This window comes from Arvicola amphibius, chromosome 13 (genome assembly GCF_903992535.2).
Source record: "Arvicola amphibius chromosome 13, mArvAmp1.2, whole genome shotgun sequence".
Classification (NCBI taxonomy): Eukaryota; Metazoa; Chordata; class Mammalia; order Rodentia; family Cricetidae; genus Arvicola; species Arvicola amphibius.
Window position 1 is genome coordinate 55,996,552 of NC_052059.1, and position 26,336 is coordinate 56,022,887.

At 41.2% G+C, this 26,336-nt stretch overlaps 1 protein-coding gene across 1 annotated transcript in view; it reads left to right on the top strand.

Annotated features, from left to right (window-relative positions):
* Micu2 (mitochondrial calcium uptake 2) overlaps positions 1-26,336 on the top strand; it is an 85,791-nt gene that overhangs the window by 14,650 nt on the left and 44,805 nt on the right. The window contains exon 2 of the mRNA XM_038310071.1: positions 17,422-17,560. Within this exon, the coding sequence (XP_038165999.1) occupies positions 17,422-17,560 (139 nt within the window). The remainder of the gene's footprint in view (positions 1-17,421; positions 17,561-26,336) is intronic.

A 26,336-nucleotide genomic window follows, 5' to 3' on the forward strand; every position in this document is an offset into this window, starting at 1 on the left:
ATAAATTTATAGGTATATTAATATTAGTAAAACATATAAATTACTGTTTCTTGTGTATATTTATATCTATGTCAGTGATGAACATATATAAATTCTCATAGAAAAATCTTACAAAAACTTAAATTGAGAGACTAAAACAATAAATAGCTTATAAATATTTAGAAATTAATTTAAACAAAGTTCCAAAATTACTCAAATTTTTGAAACCACAAAGTTACTCTTTGCTACTTCACTAGCAAGTTAGGAGCAGCTTGAGTGTGGGCAAATCTGGCATCTAAAGCATTTCAGAGCTTCAGGCTCTGTCTACTCAAAAGCTACGAGTGCGTGTCCACTCTCTCCCCAAGCCTAGCATTGTTCTACTAATTACCACAGTTATAGGAGTAGATTGTCCAGGCACACTTTAAAAGAGAAGATTGGGCCAGCAAGAACAACCGGAGTTCAGACCCTGAGACCCAGACTATGGCAGGAAAAACATGATGCTTGAAAGCTGATCGTTACCTCCACACACATGCCATTGTGTGTACAGGGGTGTGCACTCACACACTCTCACTCAGACACAAGTTAAATAATGAATAAATGAGGGGGAGTAACTGAAATATGACCCAAATGCTGGCTCCATTCGCATTCTACCCTTAAAATTGGTAACAACTTATAAAATTGTACTTTTTTCCTCTAGGTTTTTTTTTTTTTTTTTACCCTGTTGACGGTAGTGATGGTGGTTTTTTGAGAGGGGGTTTCTCTGTCTCTCCCTCTCTGTCTGTCTATGTCTGTATGTATGAGTTTATGTGCACCACAAACATTCAGGTGCCTGTGGAGACCAGAAGAGGGCGCCTGATCCCCTGGAATTGTGAGCCGCCCAGCATGGTGCTGGGAGCTAAACCTGGGTCCTCTGGAAAAGTGGTAAGAGCTCTTAACCAATGAGCCAACTTTCTACCCCAGTGGTTTCATTTCTTATATAAAATTTTTAGGGGTATTCAAGTTACATATACCCCCCCACACACACACACAGACACATGCATACATGTGATTAAAAATAAATTGTAGCTAGACAGTAGTGGCACATGCCTTTAATCCCAGCACTTGGGAGGCTGAGGCAGGCGAATCTCTGTGAATTCGAGGCCAGCCTGGTCTACAGAGTGAGTTCCAGGATGGGTTCCACAGGCTCCAAAGCTACACAGAGAAACCCTGTCTCAAAAAACCAAATAAATAAGTTTTTTTAAAAAATAATTTTAAATTTGTTCCCATTTCTGGGTTTGTTTTTGTTTTTTGGTTGGTTGGTTGGTTGGTTTACATAACTCTGAAGAGCTTCATTTGGTGCAGGTTGCCTGGCTTTCCAGACTTGACTCACTGGCAGGTCTTTGTTTGTTGTGTGTGTGTGTGTGTGTGTGTGTGTGTGTGTGTGTGTGTGTGTGTGTTGTTTGGGTTTAGTTTGATTTGGTTGGTTGTTTGAAACAGGGTCTTTCTGTAGCCCAGATTGGTCTGGAATTCATGGCTGACCTGCTGCCTCAGTATTCCAAGTGCTAGAATTGCGGGTGTAAGCAAGCACACCCACTGGCTTCTCTGGCAGTTTCACACTGCTGCTTTCCTGTACTGAGATTAAAGAACTTGCATTTCCCCATTTGACTTTTCATAAAAGCTACAGAAACTGAAAAGGAGCAGTTCTGGATACTAGTAGTGGTGGCACCTGTTAAAGAGACTCGTGCACTTTCTTACCAGTTGTTCAGGGCTTGCACAGAAAATTACAATATAGATTGTTAAAAAATATTCACTCTCAAAGTATCTTCAAAAATTAATAAGAGCATGCACACACACACACATCATCATCATCATCATCGTGAACTCTTAAGAAGAGAGACATGGAAGTGGTAAGGAAGTGTTGGCAAATCCCGGGTCTTAGATAATTTTACTACATTTGTGCACAGCAGATCCTGAGCAGTTTTTGCTTGAACAAGACATTAATTTGCAAAAGTACTATGAAATCCTTTGCTTGTTCTTTGCACATTTATAGCCTGTGGTTCATGTGTTCTTTGGGTTTCTGGTGACCTGTTATGAGTCCTGTAGAAGGTGGCCAGCATCTCGGTGCTCTCACTGGTGCTGATGCCTGTTCATCGGCTTTTGCTCAGTTCCTGCAGATATATCCTAATAGCAGACTGTTTCAGAAATACAGTATTTCAGGCTGTCGATGGACTCAAAGATGAAGCACAGGGGAAAATCCATTAAGGCATAAAGCAACCATGGTAGAAGGCCTGAAATCGGTCAAATCATTCATTGAGATTTACAGGAGGGTGAGACAGCTGGTGTAATCCGGGTTCAGAGCATCCTGTTTCTGAGGGATGCCATGGCTTCTATGCTGAGCAAAACCAAAGCAGCACCCTCTAGTATAGTTAACACAGCCACCACCTGTCAGTGGCTTCGTTTCCTCTTTTCCCTTTATGAAAGCATTTGAAAATCTACAGTAATAAGTATGCATATTTGTGTTTGTAATAAAATAAGCACAAAGGCCTTTTGTTTCTTGTCATGTGAGTCATCCTTTAGTGAAATTGCACATGGCAGAACACACACCAAGGTATCTAAAGCAATGGACTGTATTGCACGCTTAGTTTTGTCACATGTTTCATTGCAGTCAGAAGCAAATAAGTGATCAGTCTGGGAAGGTTCACTGAAGTCGATCAAAGGTAGCAGAATAAGTGTTAAAGCAAAGAACATCCCAGCAGTTCAGATCCATTATAAAACAGTCCTGACAGCAATAATCAGAACAGTGATTGACAGTTTAAATTAATAGGTTTGCTTCTTAGAGAGACCATTCATTAAAGAACAATATTACCAATGAAAATATAGTTTTTGTTTTTTATAAGAAATTGGAAATCTGCTCTTTTATTTTATTTTTACTCATGTGTGTGCTTCTGTAGTGCAACTTATGACCAAATACATTTAAACTTGCATAATCTTTTCATTTACCTAAAAGTCCTCATTTATATGTAGTCAGCACATGTGCCAGTTTTTTTTTTTTTTTTTTAGTTATTTCATGTTTTTCTAGAATTAAGATGTGACTGAGAGACTGCTGTCACTAGCCAACAATGAACTTTGGGAAGCCGCCTCACTGTTTGCCTCTTAAACTGAGGGCGCAGATGAAGCAACTCCATTTGCCAAGGGTCAGGATGTGGGGTGTGAGGGAGCACTGCGAGTGTGGGAGCACGGAGAAAGTGTGGCAAAATAATCTTGGGATGAATCACTCTCCTGTGGCGCAGCATGCAGCTGTTCTCAGGAAGCAGTGGGAGGAGGAAGGGAATCCTTTAATCCAGCCCTTCCTCGCTCCATACCATGTCCCATACTGCAGGACACACTATCCTGGATTCTGTGGCAGCTTCTCTTCATGACTCAGCCCCTGCAGTCTTCCAGGCTTCTCTGAAACTCTATTTCCCAAGAGCTTTTTCCATGGGTACCTTTGGTTTCTTCATTAGATCAAAGTGTCTGTCAGAAAAGTCCCCCCTTAACTGCTCAGCATCTCCTCTACTGCCTAGGGAGGGGGACTCACACCCCAAAAGAATGGTCTGATACCAAACTTGTTACTAGTTTATGCATAAATTTAATTACAGAGTCTTAAAATATGCTAGTCTGGTGCATATCTCATTGTAAAAAAATGGAAATCTGCCAGGAGATGGTACTGCACACCTTTAATCCCAGCACTTGGGACAGAGGCAGGCAGATCTCGAGTTTGAGGCCAGCCTGATCTACAAAACCAGTTTCAGGACAACCAGGGCTTCCCCTATGTTGAGGGGAAAATCCTCAAAAAAATAGAAAACCAAAATACCCATAACCTGCAAAAGTAATGATTGGAGCTTAAATAGAACATCCATACTGGCTAACTGCTGCTTACTTCTTTCCTATGTCTGCTCTAGCACCATCTTCTGTAATGCCCCTCCACTAGGATGAATGGCCTTTCTATCTCTGTTTGGTGCTTTGTCATAGGAGGTGTGTGCTGGTTGATGTTAATAACTAGAAAAAGTTCCCACCGTGGTATTTACCTTCTACCATCTAGGGAATAAGCTAAAGTAACTCTACTGTTTATTAAGAAGAATATTATTTAATTTAAATTGGAGTGAATGGCACTGGTAATATTTTAGAGTGATGTTGAGAGTTTAGCTGAACCCCCCTAAACTGTGTGTGATCACTTAAGGTCCAAGTTCAGCTTTTGTTTGGATCACAAAAGTTAGGATGTAGCTCTTAGAAGGCAGCAGTAGAGGAGGAAAAATGAATATCATGCTTTAATCTAGTTAGAAAAAAAAACAATAAAAGAGAAGATACTTGTTTCCCCTCCCTTCTGCCCTAGACACAAGTTGTTTAGTGGGTGGAGGTGCAGTATGTGAAGGTGTGTGTGTTATGTAGGAATAAACAGTATGCATCACACACGCCATTTTCTCTTGCTGTGTTCAACTAAGCAAAGCCTTCTCTCCTGCTTCAGAAGAAGGCTGGAGTACCATCACTGGACAGACAGCACTGAAATGCCAGGGAGGGTTTCCAGTGCCCAGGGTTTCTGGGAATAGCTTTTGTCTCCTTGGCTAAGGCTCTGTCTTTCTGTATGAGATATCACTTGCCCAGTGCAGGTTTCTAACTTAGTCTGGGGTGTTTTGTTTCTGGGGTGTAGTGGGTGAAAATCTCCATCCGTAAAGGTTTAAGAGAAAATATTCAGTCACAGTACAGAGTGCTCACAAGCAAAGCAATTTTATCTCATTCAGATTATTACCAATTCCAAAATAAAGGCCCCAAATGAATAGGTCTTACTTACTGTATTTTGTCTAATGCAGTGTGTCTGTATTGGACATTCTGAAAGCTGTAATACTGTAAGAAAGGCCCTTTCTGTTCCCACTTTATTCTTGAGAAACGTGGACACCAAAGAATGTTCAACAAAGAACAGAGAACTTACTTTTTGTAATTTGTCACTTCATGGATAAAAAATAGAGACAGAAGGGTGAAGCACCTGTTGCTTTAAAGGCAATAAATGAGTGAAATGTTTTAACAGAAGTCATCAGCTTTCAAAGATCTCTTTTATCCAGTTCCCATCACTCACTGCTCTTAATTCCTTTGTCACATTTTTTACTGCATTACAAGTAATCCTTGAAATCCATGGAGCATTTTATATATAACTAGAACCATGTGGATGGTTCTCACATGTTCATATAGCCCCAAATCCCAGCAATTTTTTTCTGTTCCTTCTTTCCCACATATTTAGTCTTAGATGCAGGTTTGAGGAACAGTCATGGGGATGACAGGAGGAATTCCACCCCCATTCACTCACCGGCTTCCACCTAGCAAGTCTCTGAACAGTCTCTTTAGGTTTAGGGTAATAGAGCCTCCAGCAGGCCTAAGCCTTTGATCTCAGCCTGCATTCTATCCCCCACCCCCACCCCCTTCCCTAGGAACCGGCTCCTTGGGCAGCTGCTTTGCAGTAGAGCCCTCGTTATTTATATGTAACTGTATACACTGGCCAACAGAGTCGATTTGTAGAAGCTCCTTATGAAACGTCGTTCAGATAAAGAGTAAGATTAGTAGTGTTTATTCCATTTCTTCTGGAATAGTTCTGTTTATAACAAACAGGTTGGAGTAAGACGGGACAAAAAATTCCAATCTCCCAGGTTAATTAAGTTCAGTGCTGATACTGGGTGGGTGTGTGGGCACAGCTCAAACCTGCTGCTACCTTCATTTCTCCACATTATAGTATAAGGAAATATGGCTCTGGTTTTGTTTTTTGGGTTTTGTTTTTTGGGTTTTGTTTTGTTTTTAACAGTTTGTTTTATGGGGCTTGAGAAGGACATACTGTCATGGAAGCCAGGGGACAGCTCGTGGACATCAGCTTTCTCCCTCTGCCATGTATGTTTTGCAGATTTAATTCAGGCTATGGAGTTGGCAGCAAGCACTTTTGCTGCTGAGCCATCTTGCTGGCCTTTGTACGAATCTTCTTAGAACTGCCTCTAACCCCATACTGTTGCTTTTTGAGGGCATGTGTGTGTGTTTAAATAAGTTTTAAAATATTAAATCCAGCAATTAAGATACCAAATTTGAAAACCTATTTTAGAAGATGAAAATTGATTTACAAGATTTACAGTCTTGTAAAATTATTGAAGCATAGAATGCACACATACAGGGCAGTGAAAAAAGGTATTTTCTTTTTAAATTTATAGTGTATTTTTCTGTGTTCTTAGGTTGACTGAATCCCTTTCCAGGTGTTACTATGTCTCACCTGTGCTCTTCTGAGGCCTTGCTGATTGCGTAATCTTCCCATTCTCTTTCAGAATATGGTTCCATTGTCTTGTGCTGCTCTTGCCTTAAACTCCCCCGCCCCCCCAATTTTGCATAGGTACTACCTTAGATTCTTTTTTGTTGTTGCTGTTTTCAAGACAGGGCTTCTCTGTAGCTTTGGAGCCTGTTCTGGAACTCGCTCTTGTAGACCAGGCTGGCCTTGAACTCACAGAGATCCACCTGCCTCTGTCTCCCAAGTGCTGGGATTAAAGGTGTGCGCCACCGCTGCCCAGCTTAGATTCTAGCATAAACATTCTAGCCAGTTATGCCATTTGCCAGAAGTGATGTGAATATGTGTTCTGATGCTGCCCATCTTGATCCTCAGGCTCTTTTATCTTTGCATTAAAACATCAGCTAGCGTCTGCCATCCAGTAACTGAGCAATAGAGGATTTGAGAGGTGGTTGACTTAGCTAGGGACATACTTGTGGCCTAAATGTGCTTGGAAGTTCTCCCTGTGCTCAGGTTAAAGGTTGTTAGATCCGATAGGGGTGTGCCTCTCAGTTTCATTTGTTCTCTCATTTTGGGGTACCTGCCAATTTAGCTTCTAAATCAGAGGTTATTCCAGCCACAAATACAGTCATTTCTCTCCCAACAAACAGGACAGGACATGGGAGGAGAGGGCTGACATTGGGCCTTCTCTGGGACACGAAGTAGAAGGGTCTGCTCTTTTCTTGGCTTTGCCCAGTCCTGACAACACTGGTGCTGGCCCATAGGAGGCCTTTGTGTAAACCAGAAGCAGATACACCTTCGTCTGCCCCTTACTGCCCCACAAGGCCAAGCTTTAGTAGGTGGCCTGTGCCTGGCAGCACCACCATCTGAGGTGGCTGAGTATTTCACTGGCACAGGCACGCCGAATTCTTCTCCCTGGAAGAAGAGGCTTCGTACCACCAGGCTTATCCTGAAGTTTCAGACACAATTGTTACTATTTTGCAGGTCCTTTAAGTCAAGTTTAAAATCTTTAATTGTAGTGCCGCTGTTTACTTTCTGGTTTTGGTTTTTTGGTAAGTTGGGAACAGTCAAGAACTTACCTATCTCATTATTTTGTAAATTTTTTAAATGACCTTTTGCTTTAAGTAAGAGTTGTCCTCAGGAAAATACACTGTGCTGTTTTGTTTTGTTTGGGTTGAAGAAAACTAGCATATAGATCTGATGGTCCCAGATTTTATTTCTTGGGTTCTCTCTAAAATAAGTGGATAGGAAGGGAAGCCAGTAACACCTGGAGCTTCCAGCGCCCTCCAAATGCTGATCAGGGTCCAGTATCTCTGAAGCAACCCTGGTACTTAAGGATTTTAGGCATGAGCAGCAACATTGGTACTGAAATTTATATACGAAGTACAATGCTTAAAATTAAGAGTTTGTTCTATGGTACTTACTATTTTTGTAAGCAATTGATTTAATCCTAGGATATAATTTCAGTCATGTTTTTCTTGATTATCTTAAATCCCAAATCTGTGTGTCAGCACACTGAATTTTTGCTCACAAAGATTCTTTTTCTGGTGCCTCGTTATGACAAAGAATGAACTAATAGTGAGCTCTTAAAAACTGTGTGTTGACATTATTGGGAAGATGAAAGCGTGTGTGCCTTGTGATGTAGTTTTATTTGACGTGTAGCAGTTATTCATGACAATGTAGAACTCTGTCTACTTGTACTTTTCCGAAAGACGTTCTGTTTTCACTCATAGCTCTAATCATTTGCAGTTTATATAAGCAAAGCCCTGGTTTGTCTATAGCGTGCACTCTACAAAGTACTGTGGCTGTCTCATGAGTCAGCCAGTGATGCTGACGTCATACAGCACAGTAGATTGTGAGGTCTGTCATGTTAGTGAATCTTCCAGATAATTCTGGCTCATTTGTTAGAAGGTATTTTTCCTCATAAAAGATTTACATTAAGTGCTTTTAAGCTATCCTTCTCATCCTCCTACATTTTAAGCAGCATTTTCTGTGGCTTCTGAAGGTTTTCCACGTATGTGCATAGGGGCCATTGGGTGGCTCTGCTAACCTTACCTGGCCCAAACTTTTGCAGCCATGTGTTTTTATTCTTCCCTGCCTTGCTGCACTGCTCTTCTCGGCTATTTAATGTACTGGACTCCAGCATTTATATGGTTTTTCAGTGTGAAATATACATTCTATTATTTAAAAAACAAACATGTGGGTTGATTCATTCAAAGATGTATTGTGCTCAGTAAAAAATGTACTGTATCATGAAGGCTGTGACCCAGTAGATATTTGTGTGATATTTACATATATGTTGTTTAGTCTTTGGGATTGGTTAATTTCAATATGTGGGATTTTTATTTGCAATGTTTTTATAATAAAGTTTAAAAACAATTACAGCAAAATAAAAATTTACAGAAGTATTAAAATGAAGTATGTAATAGAAAACATTAATGAGAAACACTTTACAAAGGGTTCAGACTTTAGTGTGTAAGAAACTTAAGTATTCCACTCTTTTCGTTTAGATTCAGACATTCAAAGAGATTTACAACCGTGTCACACTCTTATCAAAATAAAAGTGTGGAGCTGGACTTTGTATAAAATCTGAACAATTAAGGATTTTCACTGGTTCTTTTCTACCACAGAAATGATGTGCTGTCACTCTGGTTTAGTTCATTTTGTTTTTGTTTGTAAAATTAACAGTGTCTCAATATCACTCTGCCTTTTACCTTCCCAGGTCCCCACTTCTGGGAGTTTGTAAAGACTGAACATTTGTCCAAGAATTTAATATGTGTATGTGTGTGTACATGTATATGTATGTATATATGCATGTTTATGTAAATAAGTGTGTGTATATATGCATGTATATGTATGTGTGTATATATGTGTGCATATATATGTATGCACACACACACACCATCTGACTGAGGTAGTGGCAAAAAAGTAAACAGGCAGGCAGATGGAATGCCAACTGTTTATCATTAATTTTGCCTACCACTTTGGAAATCATTGTGAAGAGCTTTGTGCCTGCTACCCCATGGAATTTGAGGGAGAGGGACTGAATTCGCTGTACCAGAGCATTCATTTTCCTGCATGGTTTCTTAGCCGCGTCTTCTAAGACAGACATATAGCCTGTCTCAGCCTCTCTACAGCTGGGGTTACAGGCATATGCCACCATACCTTGCCTGTGACAGGCTTTTTAATCCAGCCAAAGCAGACCTCAAGATACTCCGTAGCTCAGTTGATCAAGAAGCAGAAGGAAGAAGGCAGAACTGCTTACCAGTTGTTGGTTTGGGTTTGTTTGCATTTGTTTTTACAGCTAGCCTCTCTGTCTTGAGCACAAACATCACTTCTTGTGAGATTCTGGCCCTAAGGATCACTGACAGGACATTTAAAACATTTGTCCTGTCTCCTCTTTTCTTCAGAGAACCCAAGGGGAGGGGCCTATGGGAAGGTTTGGAGGGAGGAAAGGGAAGGGAGAAATATTCTATAATCTCAAAGATAAAAGATTAGAAGCATAGTAATATTATTTGTTTTACATACAGAAGAAAACAGAATTGTTATTTCTTTAAGGCACATATAAGTTTTCTCTACCTTACTCTTTATTAGCAATGGGCTTACTAGAACCCAGACTTGGTTCAGGTGTCATAGCATACTCCAGTTCCCATGAATATGAGTCTGTGGGTATTAATATTTACATGAAACTCAGTGTAAAATGAGCATTTATAATAGGATGTTTTCAGTAATTAAATAACTTTATTGGATATGTAGATTAAGTGTAAGTGCTGGGTCATGGTATGAAACATCCTATTTCTGCATTTCTTTATAAGCCCAAGTATCTTTATATGAGATGGCTATTGGATATATTAAGGGGAAAGTCAAAATCTGTGATCATTGGTATTGGAGAGATCAGTTGATAAGTTGCAAGCTGTATAAGAATGGACTGAGGTCAATTCCCAGAACCCACATTTAAAAAGCTGGGCATGATAGCATGTACATATAATCCAGTACTGGGGAGACTAGATGATCCCTGGGTCTTACAGGCTAATCTGCCTAGCCAAATTTGTGATCCCCAAGCCATTAAGATTCCCTGTCTTTAAAAAAAAAAAAGTAGACAGCTCCTAAGGAACAGTATCTAAGATTTCCTGACATCCCCACACATGCACACACAATTGTGCTTATACACATACACACAGAGGAAAAACTGTGGTTTTAACAGTATGCTGCTATTAGCTTCTGTACATTTTTTGTCATGTGCTTCAGGGCAATCCATTCAGCAGGCTCTGCAATAACTACCTGAGCATGAACTCGGGAACATTTCTAACCAGTGCACACCCATGCTACACTAGGCACCTGTTTTCTCAGGTGCAGCTTTGACATCTTGACATCTGTTACACCTCCTCTTCTCAGTCCTAACTGAGCTGGTTGTGCTTACTGAGTCTGCAGGCCGCTTTCTTTGCCTCACTCATTTATGAAATTCAGCCTGCTGCAATCATACATCATCATCGGTGACAGAGAAGACAGGAGACAAGAGGAAGGAAATCAGTACCCAAAGCAGTGGTTAGTTTATGGTATTGAAAACAACAACAAAAAAGCCACCTCACCGGATGGTGGTGGCGCACACCTTTAATCCCAGCATTTGGGAGGCAGAGGCAGGCGGATCTTTGTGAGTTCGAGGCCAGCCTGGTCTACAGAGTTCCAGGACAGGGTCCAAAGCTACAGAGAAACCCTATTTCGGGGGGGGGGGGAGGAAGCCACCTCATATATATGAGGAAGAGGAACAAAGAAAAATGGGTGAAGTGAACTCAGGCACATGAGACCAGGCAAAAACAGATAAAAGGAAGGAGTGAAGAAACAAAAGAACCAAAGCCTTCTGCAAAACTGTTTAGGGCACTAAAGCACATCTCATGGTCTGGAACTCAAAAGCTGTGATGCTGGTGTTTGCACAGAGCTAGAACTAGATGTTCCCTAGATCTTTTTAACTCTTAAAATTCTGGGTTATACCATTACTGATGAAACCACATATCTTTGTTGTATGATAGGAAATTAAACTAAACCTGGGCTAGAAACTTCCTTCTGCTGGCAAGCTTTCACATTGTCAGGAGGAGCTATGCATGCTACTGGGGACTAAAAGGCATCCCTCAGTGGTCCATGAACCCTACAAGCTACACTACCAACTCACAAGGCAATACATGCCTACAGGTATTAATGGCACAAACATTACGGTGGTAACCATTTGCTTCTGCTGGATCTGAGGCCTGCTTCACAAGGGAGACCTTATTCCTGACACTGTGAACACAGTCAAAATCCTATGGCTACAAGTTCCTAGATACTTAACCACAGTTGTTTACATAAGTTGTTATGGCATCAAACTGCCTTTAAAATATTTTTATTTATACCCATAGACAAATACTATACTCAGCCTTAATCAGAGATGCTTCTCTTTGCAAAGGACTGTGGTGAATACAGAGACTCAGGACTGTACAAATAAGGGATGACCCAACATTCAGGCTTCAACAGTGATGTGGGATTCCCCCTCTGTATGCTGTGATTACCATTAATGAATAAAGAAACTGCTTTGGACCTGTAGCTGGGCAGAACTTAGCTAGGCAGGGAAAACTAAACTGAATGCTGAGAGAAAGGAGGTAGAGTCAGGGAGAAGCCATGGAGCTGCCGCCAGAGACAGATGTGCTGAAACTTTGCTGGTAGGCCACAACCTCATGGTGATGCACAGATTAATGGAAATGGGTTAAATTAAGATGTAAGAGTTAGCAAATCTAGAGCTGGGGCCAAGCAGTGATTTAAATAATATGGTTTCTGTGTGATTATTACGGGAGTCTGGGCGGTCAGGAAACGAACAATCAGTCTCCTACAACAAACAGAGCATTTATGCCACCATCTCCATGTCTCAGAAAACAATAAGTTTCAGAAAGAATTTAAGAAGGGTTGCAAAATGCTGTCTTCTGTGCATGACACAGCTATTACAAATAGATTCCACAAGGCAGAGGTTAAGCTGGGTGGTGATGGCACACAGCCTTAATCCCAGCACTCAGAGACAGAGGCAGGTGGATCTCTGAGTTGGAGAGCAGCCTGGTCTACACAGTGAGTTCAGGATAGCCAGTACTACAAAGAGAAATCCTGTCTCAATAATAATAATACAGAAAAATTTAAAAACAGCAGATGTTATCTGTGCTAAGTGTACAAGACTGAGCCTGTCATCAGTCATGGATGGAGAAGGTTCACACAGCTGAACTTTTGGCTACTAGTAAATTTTGGGAAAGGACATTGTCTTCAATTATGGGCCCACAGGTGAGCTCGCCAGGGTAAAATGGATAATTTAAAACTCCTGCTCACACAAATGGCCCTTGATAAACTCAATGTGTAGCAAGACCAAAAAAAAAAAAAGAACTGAATGTGAGAAAGGCAGGTTTGAGGTTTGTAAGGAAAGGGGTTGATGGGAGTGGAAGGGAACTAGTGGGGGTGGGAGCCACCATAGCATGCACGTATAAAACTAGAAAAGAGCAAGTTTTTCAAAATTAATAAATCTCAGGACTTAGCAGTTGAAAGCATTAGCTGCTCTCCAGAGGATCCGAGTTCAGTTTCCAGAACCCACATACAGCTCACAACTGTCTGCAACTCCAGTCCTAGAGAATCCAACATGCTTACACAGACATACATGCAGGCAAAACACCAGTGCACCTAAAATAAAAATAAATAAGAATTTTCTAAAAAAAAAAAAATCTGGGTGGTAAATAACAACTGTACTTCTGTTGTACACAAAGCAGCAGCTCAATGTGCTGCTACGCATTAGAGTGAGCAGAATCGTCACTCCCAGGCTTGGTGGGCTACTTAAAAATAAGGCAGAAAGAATTCGGTTGTTATAATAGCACATCCTTAGAAAACCACACAGTAAAGCGTCTTTCTCCTCTTGGTAATATCATAGCTGACTGAATGTTGGCTTTATTGATCATTGAAACCATCTAGTAGGTTTGAGATTTGATCAGAATAGTTATGAATATGAAGTAAAGCAAAATAAAAGACTAACACAATAAAACTGGCATTGGCAAGTCAATCCAAATTCTATAAAATAACCATAAATGTACAATACACACAAACTGCACTTGTGAGCCTTCAAATTTTTCTTTTAAAATTTGACTACTGTTGATAAATAATAACAATAGTAATAATAACCCAGGCAAAACTGTGTTGGTATCTTAATTTGGAAAGTGATAATTTTACAAAAGTCCTATCCCCCCCCCCTGCTTAAATTTTATAATAGCAAATAAATCTATTCAAGACATTCTACTCAACTTAAATTTGATATAACCAGGGAAGGAATGCATACTAGTTAGGAAATGGGCATCATTTAGCCTGGACTTGCCTTTGTTAGTCTCTAGACTCGAGCTTGGATGAGACCTGCTGCACTGCATCTCCTCGCACAGGAGCTGCTATGGGAACTGGGAACGTGTTGGAGACTGAGGTTGGTGCCATGTGGGCTGTGCCGTCAGTTACCTACTGTGTTAATCTAGGCAAGCTGGCTGACCTTAACAATCCTACATCCCTTTATAAAACAAGGGTGCTTAAAAGAAAAAACTGAGCCGGGCGGTGGTGGCGCACGCCTTTAATCCCAGCACTCGGGAGGCAGAGGCAGGCAGATCTCTGTGAGTTCGAGGCCAGCCTGGTCTACAAGAGCTAGTTCCAGGACAGGCTCTAAAAAAGCTGCAGAGAAACCCTGTCTCGAAAAACCAAAAAAAGAAAAAAAAAAAAAAGAAAAAGAAAAAACTGGTTCCAACTGGGTACTTTGAAGATTAGAGAGAACATGCTTATAAAGATGCTCCCAACCTGCCTTGTACATCTTGCTCACTTAATTATCTACTGCATTGCTGCTGACATTTTCTGCTGCACAATTATCCCCTTGGTTCATTTGCATTCTGACTCCTAGTGTTTTTTTGAAATTAATAGATGCTCAATTAAGAGATGCTTCCCTCAGCGAGGGAAGATTGGTAGTAAGCTGTGAGCTGGGAGCAACCACTGTATACGTCATAAAAGAAATAAAGGGCACTGTTGACTGCTGATAGCAAAGTTCTCAATCTCAGTGAGAGAGGCAGTGGATAGGATACACAGAGGTTTGGTGCTAATTAATGATGGGGATTGGAAGGCTTTGGGCTAGTAGAATGGGTTTGTTTATGCTAGGGAGTAAAAGAAATTCAGAAAGCTACCATACCAAATTAAATTGTAAGGGTGTTGGTAGAGGATATTGAAGGGTTTCAACCATCTGCTGGTGGAGAGAGTCATGGTTGTAGGTCACATTTGGAAGTTATTTGTGGGCGTGACATACAGTTCTGTGCAAACTTCAAGTTCAGAAATTAACTAGTAAAAAGATTCTTGTTACCTTTATCTAATATTGTTCACTAGAAAGTAATTTAGCCAAAATGTAAGTGGATGCAAGCAATCCAGTCAGCTATCCAGCTCCATAAAACAGCACTTCTTACAGGGTTGGCTCTTTGGAAATGTGACTGTGTGAGTGCAAGGGTCCTAGAGACAATGATTGTGTAGCTCTTGATGCTCTTCATAGAGACACATGGAAAATGATAACCGTGCTTTGGAGCTCTTGATGCTCTTCATAGAGACATGGAAAATGGTAACCATGGTTTGAAGCACTTGATGCTCTTCATAGAGACTCATGGAAAATGATAACCATTGTTTGGAGTGCTTGATGCTCTTTATAGAGACTTCATGGAAAATGGTAACCATGCGTGGTTTGGAGCGCTTGATGCTCTTGGAGAGGCCTGGAGCTGGATTCCAGTATCCATGTCAAGCATCTCACAGTTGTCCGTGTCTTGAGGGCATCTGACACCATCTTCTGTGAACACCCACACATGTGAACACCCACACATGTGGCATATGCACACATTCACATTGTTTTTAATTAAATAAGCATTTTAATAAAAAAATAACCACGAGATAGAGAAACTTTTAGAACTAAACCTTCTAGAGAAAAATATGCTATCTTTTACACAACTTGCTATGAGAGAGCAGACGGTTTGTATATTTAATTCTTACATATTAGTTAAGACCAGGAAAAGTAAGATTGCTACAAGGAAGAGGACAGCCTAAAAACCAGAACGTAAATTGCCCCTCTTTAGGAGACCAGTAAACAGAGGATTGAATAAAGTAGTGGACTATATAATTGGTTGAGGTGTGAAAAGAATTTAAACAAAAAGAAATATCAAAAAAAGGAAAATTTAACAACTTTGATACAGAAATTAGAAAAGCACCAATAGTGTCTCAGGGTTTGAGAGTGTACTTTCTCTGACGTGATTATTAGTTTTGCTATTTTCTTAATAGGCTATAAGTTAATGTTAGTTACATGCCTTTAAAAATTCTTCTTTATAGTCACAACACTGTCTCATTTTTAGCCTCTTTCTGTTCTAATCCCTAGGATTTGCAAATCCAGGTAGGTTTCTGGTTTTGCTACTGCCCACCCTCCCGTTCCTGGCCATACACATAAACTCACTGTCAAAGCACATAGAACCTCCTCAGAAATTACTGTTTGTCCGACTTACCACTGCTTTTTCTTTGGTAAGCAAAATGATGTGTGTATATTGCTATGTATAAATGCTGATGTTTTGCTATGTGTGTGTGTGTGTGTGTTATATAATATTCAGAAATATTACCATGATTCCATTTTCTGGTTGTTAGGATGAGTATGATGCATGTAATTAAAACTTGCCCCTGGACTGGGGTTATAGGTCAGGGTAGTGCTTTTCCCAGCTTGTGCAAGGTACTGCGTTCCCTCCTCCCCTTTTGAGTTCCTTTATAGTAACAGTGTGTGGACAAAGTAGCACTGATGTCCATTATGCTGTAGGCACTAAATAGAATGCAGAAGGAGCAGAACTGGATGTTTAGCAAGCCTGTTGTCTACTTCAGGGGAGAGAATTAGTTAGGGATTCACATCAGCCAAAAGAAGTCTCTGGTGGCCTTGACTGTGAAGAGATTTAAGCAGCCAGAATTAATTTTTCTTTCATTTTGGTTTGTGTAACAGGAGGAGCGGGCTGCTTATTGTCCCGGCCACCCCGCTATCTTACACCCGAAATAATCACACAGAAACTGTATTTATTTAAACACTGCTTGACCCATTAGCTCTAGTTTCTTATTGGCTAATTTTTACATCTTAATTTAACCCATTTCTACTAATCCGTGTATAGCCATGTGACTGGCTTACTGGCAAGATTCTAACCAGCATCGTCTCAGGCAGGAGATCCATGGCGTCTCTCTGTCTGCCCTCTTCCCAGCATTCAGTTCTGTTTACTCTGCCTACTTAAGTTCTGTCCTATCAACTAGGCCAAGGCAGTTTCTTTATTCATTATCCAATGAAAGCAACACACAAACAGAAGACATTCCTACACCAGGTTTGAGTCAGCAGTCACTGTCTGTGTGTCGGTAAATCCCGGTGTTGGTGCTGAGCATGAAAAGTAGGTGGTGTGTCCCGGAGGATGCATAGCCCAGTGAAAAGGATACCGTAGGGAAGCAGTGTGGGGTGAAAGCAGCACAATATCATGTCAAGGCTCCACATGGGGGCCATTGTTGTCACCTGCATGTCGCAGTCTGCCCAGCACAAGGCCCATCCGTGTGTAGGAAGACAACGTGGGAACTCGAGGCTGAGTGTCTTGAGTGGAGCAGCAAGCGTAGCATGTTTCAGCGCTGCCCTCCAGCACCGCATCATATGGCTGTGCATGTCCTTTATGCACGGTGCTAGTCACAGCTGTGTGAGCAGAGCCCTCACAGGAGAACTCTGTCTTCGCCACTCTCTTCCTCGCCATGGTGACAGTGGCCTTCTGCTCCTCCTGTGGCCTCTGTCAGTGTCCCTTCAGAGAACTGCTTTGTCTTACCTAAGAGACCCACCTGCTGCCACTGTCTCCTATTTGTGCTATGTCACTTCCCGCCACCACAGTGACTTTACACATTTGTGAATGTCATGCTCCGGTTGAAAGTAACTTCCCTCCAATTAGTCTTAATTGGTATTTTAACTCAGTGTCTAAAAACGTAGGGACTTAGTTGATATTTATTAAATGACTAAACTTTGGGGGCTGTGAGATCTCACTTGTTTTTTAAAGGTAATTCTAGAGGTAACTGAGTTTGGCAATGATACTGAAAAACTTTTTAATTATTATTTCTTTTTCTTTTAGAAAAATGACGTGGAATCGGTAGAGAAACTTTCTCTACGTAAACAGCGGTTCATGCAGTTTTCATCCCTGGAGCATGAGGGAGAATATTACATGACACCCCGAGACTTCCTCTTTTCAGTAATGTTTGAGCAAGTAGAGCGTGAGTGACTTTTTTTTTTTGTAAACTTAAACATGAGCATTGAAAAACCTGTTTTCAAGATTAGTGACAGCTTTTTTGCATTTGAATTATCACTATTCTGTGTGTTGTGTATTTTATTGTTATGATATGACAGTTGTAAACTTTCATATGTATCTATCTTAGAAGTAGTTGTTTTGTACGTTTTTTTAAATGAAAAAAAAGTGTGTTTTTAAGATGCCACTAAAAAGATTATTTAATAATTTGACTGGTTATTATTAGTTTTTGGTGGAATTGAGGTTTTAAATTGAGAGGAAAAATAAACTAGACTAATTATTAAGGAAAGCCATATATCAGTTATTATGTTATTATGCTGTAAGTAGAAAAATTCTGAAAAAAAATATAACCAAAGATTAAAATAACAAAGGACAATGACTTTATAAACAGTAAGCTCACAATTACCCCACAATAGCAGAAACCCCAGGTGTACCACGGGAACCAGCCAGGCTCACCCCAACAGACTGTGTGTGCCACAGTGCTGTGAACCTTCTCGTGCTGACACAATGTAACAAAACGCTGGCTTCTCAGTAAGTAAGGTAATGGACAGCAGAAGTGTGAAGACACAGTGCGGGGCAGTCAGCAGGGTGGAGTGCACTGGGAAAGGCTGAGCAGGGCAAAAGCAGGTGAACACTCTCAAGAATCCTGGGGACAGGAAGTCCCCCAGTCACTGGAGACAGAGAGCTTGGGGCATTTCTTGGAGATCACATTGACGAATAAATAAGGGCTAAATTGTACAAAAGATCTCAGTGACGGCTCACCCACTCAAGGAATGTGTACTTGGCAGGGCTGTGTGGACTTCATCTTAGGGGAACAATGAAGGTTTGGAAATTAGAAAATAAAGTAATAAAAATGTGCTTTGATTACTTTAATAAAGCCCCATGGAAGAAAATTTAGCAGTATGTGTCAAAACTTTTAAATGTTGACCTACATTGATATAGTAAGATACTAAGCAAAGATTTAAAAAATAGTTTGGGTCACATGTGGTGGCCCACATCTTTAATCCCAGCTCTCAGAAGGCAGAGGCAAGCGAATCTCCATGAGTTCAAGGCCAGGCTGGTCTACAGAGTGAGTTCCAGGACAGCTGGGATTACATAGTTGAGACCCTATCTCAAAAAAACCAAACAAGTAATTAAGTAATAAAGTAATTTAACCTCTGACATGAACAGAACTTGGACATTATCACTTCTGTCCTCACAGCAGAAAAAGGGGGAAAAAGGTTAAAAACTATAAAATCAGCAACTCAAGTCCATCAAGGGTCACAGCAGACTTAAGGTCCCTGGGGACCCTGACCTAAAACTAGAAACAGATAGATCCACAGGGTCAGTCAGGGTTTTCTCAGATAAGAAGTCACCTGGAATCTACCAGGACTTTATGTCAGAAATAGTTTAAGAATAATTGATTAGCTGCTAGAATCTGAGTATAGACCAACTTGAGGGATAAAAACTCCTGAAGAGGAGCAGTTCATGTGGCTTGAATGGTAAGAGCGCTCAGTTCTTCAATCCTTCAAAGCAACGTGGAGTAGAAGGAAAAAACCCAACTCCATAGAGTTGTCCCTTGAGCCCCACATGTATGCCATGGCATGTGCTGGCACACACATACAATAATTAATAATAATAATAATAATAATAAGTTTTAAGATTTATTTTTAATTATGTGTGGGTTTGTGCTCCTGAGTGCAGATTCCCCAAAGACTGGAAGTCTGGGATTCCTTGAACAAAAGTCATACTATTTTAAGCTGCCCAGCCTAGGTATAGGGACATGAACTTGAAGAAATGGCTCAGCAGTTAAAAGCTTTTGTTGTGCTTTTAGAAGACCCAGGTTCAATTTCCCAGCATCCACATGGTGACTCACAACTCTCTGTAATTCCTATTTCAGAGGTTCCAATGCCCTCTTCTGACCTCCACAGGCACCAAGTACACATGTGTTATACATTGTAGGCAGAACACTCACACATAACATCACACACACACACACACACACACACACACACTTTTAAAAAAAAAAACCTCCCCCTCACTGACAATTCCAGTTCTATGAAATAGAAACTCATTCTAGACTGTTATAGCCAAACAGAGTTTGCTCTCACAAAAGATGAAAATCTTATGAGAATCAATAGAATTCGCTGAGGGTGCTGTTCTGCTCACCCTGCTAAGCCGTCTGTCAATTACTAATATGTGTATTTGAGTCCCCGGTGGTTCACGTGTACATCATTTTTCCTTTTGGCAGTGTGTGTATATGTGTGTGTCTCCCTGAGGTAAACATTTCTTAAATAAGACAAAGTACCAACCAAAAGAACAAGATTCACCCTTATTAAAATAGAGCTTTATTCATCAAAAGTTGCCTTAAAGAAATTGAAACAACAAGCCCAAAACTGGCAGGATTTATTTATAACACATAAAATGAACAAGAGAATATGAAGCTACAATTTTTAAAAAGTTTGTACATGGAAGAGTGAAGGTCAGGTCATCTCAGAGTATACCAAGTGACATGGTAATTACTTCAGAGTGACATCACTGGAGAAACTGTCACTACAGAAAGGGCCATTTGGCCTGTCTTTTCCTACATGCAACAAGCCATAAAGATTCTTTTGAGAGGGACATCTTTCACAAAGCAAAGCCACAAAAACAGCCTTGATCACCAGACTGGTGACTGCGGTAATTCATCACAGCCCCAATTAACAAGTTCTTTGAAGTAACCTTTAGCTTCCATTAGCTTCTACTCCCGCCCCGCCCCATATCTCTTAACGACATCCCTAGGATATAGCTTAGTGGAGAGATCCATTTGTCCTGTCTGTCCTTCCTAAATTGATTGTTGTCTAAATATCAAAGCATCTTGCTTTGGTTGTTTCTTCAAGCTCCACTTTCTTGTGAGGCTTTCCTCATACATGTCAATTTAATAAAACACACTTCTTTATCGACTCATTAGATCCAACCGAAGAGCCCTTCTAAGGGTAAAGGTGCTTACCTGGGGTGTGTGAGGCCCTAGCTCCATCCCTAGAACTGCTCAAGAAGACTAAGCAGGGAAGAATGCCCTCCTCTCTTGACCTTTTTCTCACCCCTCCTCTGTACAGCTATTAAAAAGTGGAAGAAATAGATGTTCACAGAAGATAAACAAGAAAATGAACATAAATTCTTCCCTTGTTTGGAACTGTGGTGGGATAAAATTCTACACCTCTTATTGGCAAGTATCACAACAAAGTTTCAGGAAGCTGTAAACCAGAGGTGGAGAGCTCCAAGAACTTTTATACTCTTGGTTGGAAATGGAAAGCTCCACCTGCTTTGGAAAACAACTTGTAACTGCCTTGCAGAATTAAACATTATAGAATTTTCTACCAACATTCACATTCCTAGGTATATATACTCTATACCCAATAGGAACACTTGCTGGTGTGTCATAGGATATGCAAAAGAGTGTTTATAGCAGCAGCATTGGGTTAGCAGAAAAGCTAGAAACCATCCACATGTCCACTGGTGAGAGAGTGGATAAAGCAGGCTGTGCTCACAATGGGGAATTCTATTCATAGGAGTGAGTAAACTTAGTATCTGTTATAGCAGCATAAAGAACACATAAATCCACTGCTACTGAAACTGATAGAAAAATGAAGAATCACATTTACAGTCTCTGGAAATGCGTCTGAGGTGTTATAGGAAATTTAGAAATGCCTATTCAAGTTAAGCTGCTAAAATTGATAAGAAAATGTTCTAGTCTAGAGTGCTTTAACTAAGACTGGCATTCTCCCTCCTGTTGCAACTCAATGAGACAGAAACTCATTCTAGCCTACAACAGCAGGAACACCGCTCTGGGGGCTGTTGGGAGGAGCAGTGCTCTGGGCTCTCCTTTAGGACTTTGCTCCTGCCCTGCCCTGCCCCTGGAGTTGGAATGCTGTGGGGCGGCTGAAGGGTGGGAGCACCCTCTCCCACCCAGTCAGTCCCTATTTGCTTATTTGTAGAGTGGAGTGCAGTCTCTGCCTTTCGTTCTCTTCCACCAGGAACACTGGAGACCTGGCTGCTCTTGTTAGGGCTTGAAAGGCAGAGAGGGTATCCAGAAGAGATGAAGACCTGGGTTCACTTGCTGGACCAGCATTACTCAGAGCAGCACCATTGCCCTTCCGTCTGGCTACAGAACTCTGGCCTGATGATAGAAATAGGTTAAGTAAAAACTTCTGGTCTCCTCATTTTTAACATAAAATGGAGATTTTTAGCCACTCTCAGAAACAGGCACAGGTCAGTCAGCTAGACACACTAGCACATGCCTGTAATCGGAACACACTGGAAGTTGAGGCTGGAGGATTGCTAGTATGAGATCAGCTAAGATCCACAGTAAGCAAAATCCTGTTTCAAAAAAAAAACAATAAACAAATAGGTGTAGGTGGTGGTAAGAGGTAGTTGAGCTGTCAGGGATAGATTCAGGCCAACCACGTGCTGAGTGCTTTGCCTAAGAACACTTGGGAAGGAGACAAAACTGAGGCATGGGGAGCGTTCTAGAGGTCATAACAAATATTAATCACCCACAGTGGGAATTAATCCTTCATAGGAACCTAAATTCAAAAGATGATCTCTAGAGCAGTGTGTGTCTAGGATTCTCATCAAGTCAGCAGGGCCAAATTGTCTGGATTCAGCACCCTAGTGATCTCAGGAAGGAACTCAAGAACTCCCAAACCATCCCATGCCTCACTGGGGTGTTCCCTCAAGTGCTTAGCACTGTTTGAGGGCAGGATGAGACACAGTCTTTACTAAAGACTGTCTGACCAGACACTATGCACATTCACAAGCAGTAAGTGAGCCATGGGCAAGGAGCCGGTACCCAGATTCCCACATGTGTCATCTGAATTGTCCCAGGCCCAACAGCAGAAGCTGAAACACAAAGAAACAAGACCTGTAGCATCACTGAACAGAAGCGAGCAAGAGAAATTGCTTGTGGAGCAATCAGATAACAGATTTAACAGAAAAAGACATCAAAATAGCCCCTAAAATATGTTCAAAGAACTACAGCAAACTATGATTAAAGACTGTGACATTTCTACTTTTATTATTCTTTGGAATGCGGTTAAACCATCAGAAGGCACCGAGCCAAATCAAGACTTCAGTAATTTTGCAAGCCAAATAATACATCCTTTATGCATATGATGTTTCATCTTCATTTTTCATCGTGGATAAGATAATCTTGGTTACATTCCTACAGATCACGATGAACAGCAAAGCAAAGATAAACTGAGCCAAACCACTGACCCGTGGTCTGTGGGTAAATGAAATGATGCAGAGCAATCTGAGATTTATTAGATTTTAAACTCATTTACCTGGCACTATCTTTTTGGCCTTTTGTTAATAGTATGCTTTATTAATACAACTGATGAGGCTTATATAAGCCTCTGCATAGCACCCCAGATAGACACTGGCAGCTCCTTTCCTGGGGTCCTGTAGGCTTGGGTCTCTGCTGTGTGCTCTGCTTGCAAGCACAGGCTCTCTGGCCAGAATACCGTCTCCCCTTTTAAATTCTGTCTTGCTGCACTCCCTTCCAGTGACATTTTTTCCACCGTTCACAACCCATGCTACTAATTGTCCTAATTTTACAGTCAAATTTCAAAATTTGCATCTCTAGCAACAACTAATTAATTATCCTCCACTTTCCCTGCTACCCAGTGTGTCTATTCTCTGCCCTCATAAAAGCGTCTCGCATCCACTGTTCTGTCATGCCAAGGTCCCCTTCGCTGTCCTGCAGCCACAGGGTTTGCGGCTTTGTCACTCTGATAACTACTTGATAATATCCCTTTTATTGAAACTGCTGGGAAGTCACACAAGATTGGAGCCACTAAATTCAGCCTCACCTAGATCCTCCAAGTCATTTGTGTCGTATGCAGTTCGCTTTCTCTAGCCTTCTTCATCAGCTTGCCTAAATCGCTCACTTTCTCCACCTCACTGTTGATCACATCCACAGATTTCACCTGTTTTAAGTAAGCACGTGGAGACTGAAAGTCAAGGAACCACTTAGAGTGCTCTCGTCCATGCTAGCTAGAGCCGCTTACCTCTCCCCACCTTGTCTACCCCTCCCTGTTTGCCAAGAGGGTGCATCTCCCCTTCAGCTAGTAGAAATGTGACCAACACAAGAGTTTGGGGGTTTGTTTGTTTATTTTGTTTTGTTTTTCAAGACAGGGTTTCTCTATATAACAGCCCTGGCTGTCCTGGAGCTCACTCTGTAGACCAGGCTGGCCTCGAACTCACAGAGGGAGCTGCCTGTCTCCGGCTCCCGAGTGCTGGGATTAAAGGTGTGCACCACCACTCCTGTTGAGAAGAGTTTTAACATTGGACTGAGGGGGATGGGGGAACAGTGGGTAGAGGAGAGGGTTTTTCTAGGACAAAGGCCCTGAGAGGACAAGGGTGAGGGAGCATGGTGGAAGCGGAAATTAACCAGGCTCTTGGAAAGGCCCTCACAACATCTGGAAAGGGATAGTTACCATCCCTGTTTCTACTCTCAGTGAGTGAGAAAGCTGTTTCAAGTTGTAAGAAAGGGAAGAATGTCAGAGGCTTGCAGAAGTAGCCTTAGTAGTAAGAGATAATGGATTTAAAAGACAATGTGATTGTCAGTAGCCTTATTAAAGTTTTGTGTGTGGCCAGCTATCAGTTGCTCAAGCAATCTGGGCAAGAGGCACAGAAGTGACCCATCACTCCCTTGTCTCTGTATACCAGTCTCTCTGTGCTCCTGTGCTTTTAACTAAGCACCCTTGAGGTACTTACTCCCATTAGTTAAGTGAGAAGTATTGGACATATGTGAGGTGACTTACCGCAGAATGTGTCACTGTGCTAGGGCAGAGGGTAGTACATGGAGTCGCGTGGACTTGGAAGCAGTCTCACTGTGTCGCTGGGTTAGCGCCAAAGCCTCTGACTTGTTTCTAGATCCACAGAGCAGCAGTTTCTGCTTCCGAGTGTTGTAGATGGTGAAGTTAGAGAGCGTGAGAAAAAAGGCTGTCCATTTTGAAAACGGAAGCTGTTCAATCTGCTGAGTAGAAAATGCAGTAATCCAGAATCGGATGCCCGCCACCTAGTAGTTACCAGCATTATTAGCACACGTCTTTTTTGGCCTGTAAATTTTTTTAGAGATAGAATTCACGTGCCATAAGGTTTACCCTTTAAAACCCCTTTTCACTTAGAGATGTAAGACCAGGCGTTGTCTGCTGTGCACTTCATCACCAGCTCTTCTGTTTAATGCCGGAGCGGTTTCCCTGTCATTGCTGCTTGAGAACATGTCGGCTGTTTCATTAGTATGCTATAACTTAGCCATATGGGAGCATTTAAATTTCCTACAGTTATTTTACTAATATGAATATTTTCATAGTGAGTATACTTTTTTATGTCTTTGCTTAACTGATTCTAAAATAATTTTCTGACCTCGTAATCATGAAATACAAACACTAAGACTTCTTAAGAGTATTATTAATTTGTCTACTAAGACAAAGAATCTGATGATTTCTGTTTCCTGCCTAACTGGGAATTTTCTCATCAACTTTCAATAATAAATTGTTTTATTTCGTTACATTTATCAAGAAGCACTATGTTTTTGCTCTTTTGGCTTTTGGGGGGCCCACCACCCAGCTCCCAAATAAATCACACATGGAGACTTACTCTCAGTTATGAAGGCCTGGCTTTAGCCTGGCTTACTCTTTGCCATCTTTTCTTAAATTATCTTTTGCCTCTAGGCTTTTACCTTTCTCTTCTTCTGTATGCCTTTCTTTACTTTCTCTGTGTCTTGCTGCATAGCTGGGTAGGTGGCCCTTGAGGTCCACCTCTCCTTGTTCTCTTTCTGTTGTTCCACCTCCTCTCGTTTCTCCTTTTATACTCTCTGCCCACCAGCCCCGCCTGTCCTTGCTTCTGCCTCACTATTGGGCAGTCCTCTCTTTTTTAGGACCATTAGGTATTTTAGACAGGCAAAGAATCACAGCTTCACAGTTAATCAAATGCAGCATAAACAAAAGTAACACACCTGAAAATAGTATTCTACAGTACACTATTTTTTTAGATTTCAAGAGCAAAATTTTACCCTAGAGTAATAAAAATGGACAGAGAACATCACACCCTTTCTGAGTAGCATATTTAGTGTACGGAGCAGAGAATCACAGATGGCATTTCCCTATCTGCCTGTTACGAAGCTTGATCATGTTCACCTCCTTCCTTTGCTCTTCTTCCCCATGCCATCCTCTTCCTTTCTTTTATGTCTCTTTATTAAGATTCTGCTTGTGAAAGAAAATGTGTTTGTCTTCTGAGCCTGCTCTAATTCATCTAATACGATGATCTCCAGTTCCTCCCATTTTCCTGCAAATGACACAACTTCTTTACGGCTGAGTAAAGTGTCGTTGTGTATCTGGAGCATGCTTCCTTTTCCTTTAGATAGTGTGGACACCTGAGCTGCTTCTGTACCAAATGCGCTGTTGAGCATGGAATTCCAGTTCTCAAAGCACAGGAGGACACTACAGCCACTGTTCAAAAATGTATCAGCTGTGAAGCCAGCACTCTATGGAGTCTTGTACCCCTTACTCCTGCCAAACAGAAATCAGAATTCTCAGGGCACTTGAGGATGGTACAAGAGTAGCCAGTTTCATAGTCACTCGGTATATGACATTTTCACTCTGGCTTTTTTGAGTATACATGAGCACATGCACATACCCTTGAGATGATGCCCAACAAGGATATTCTTAGTTGTCACCCTGTAAGGTGACAAATAACTTAAAACTTCCTTATCCCCTGATTCA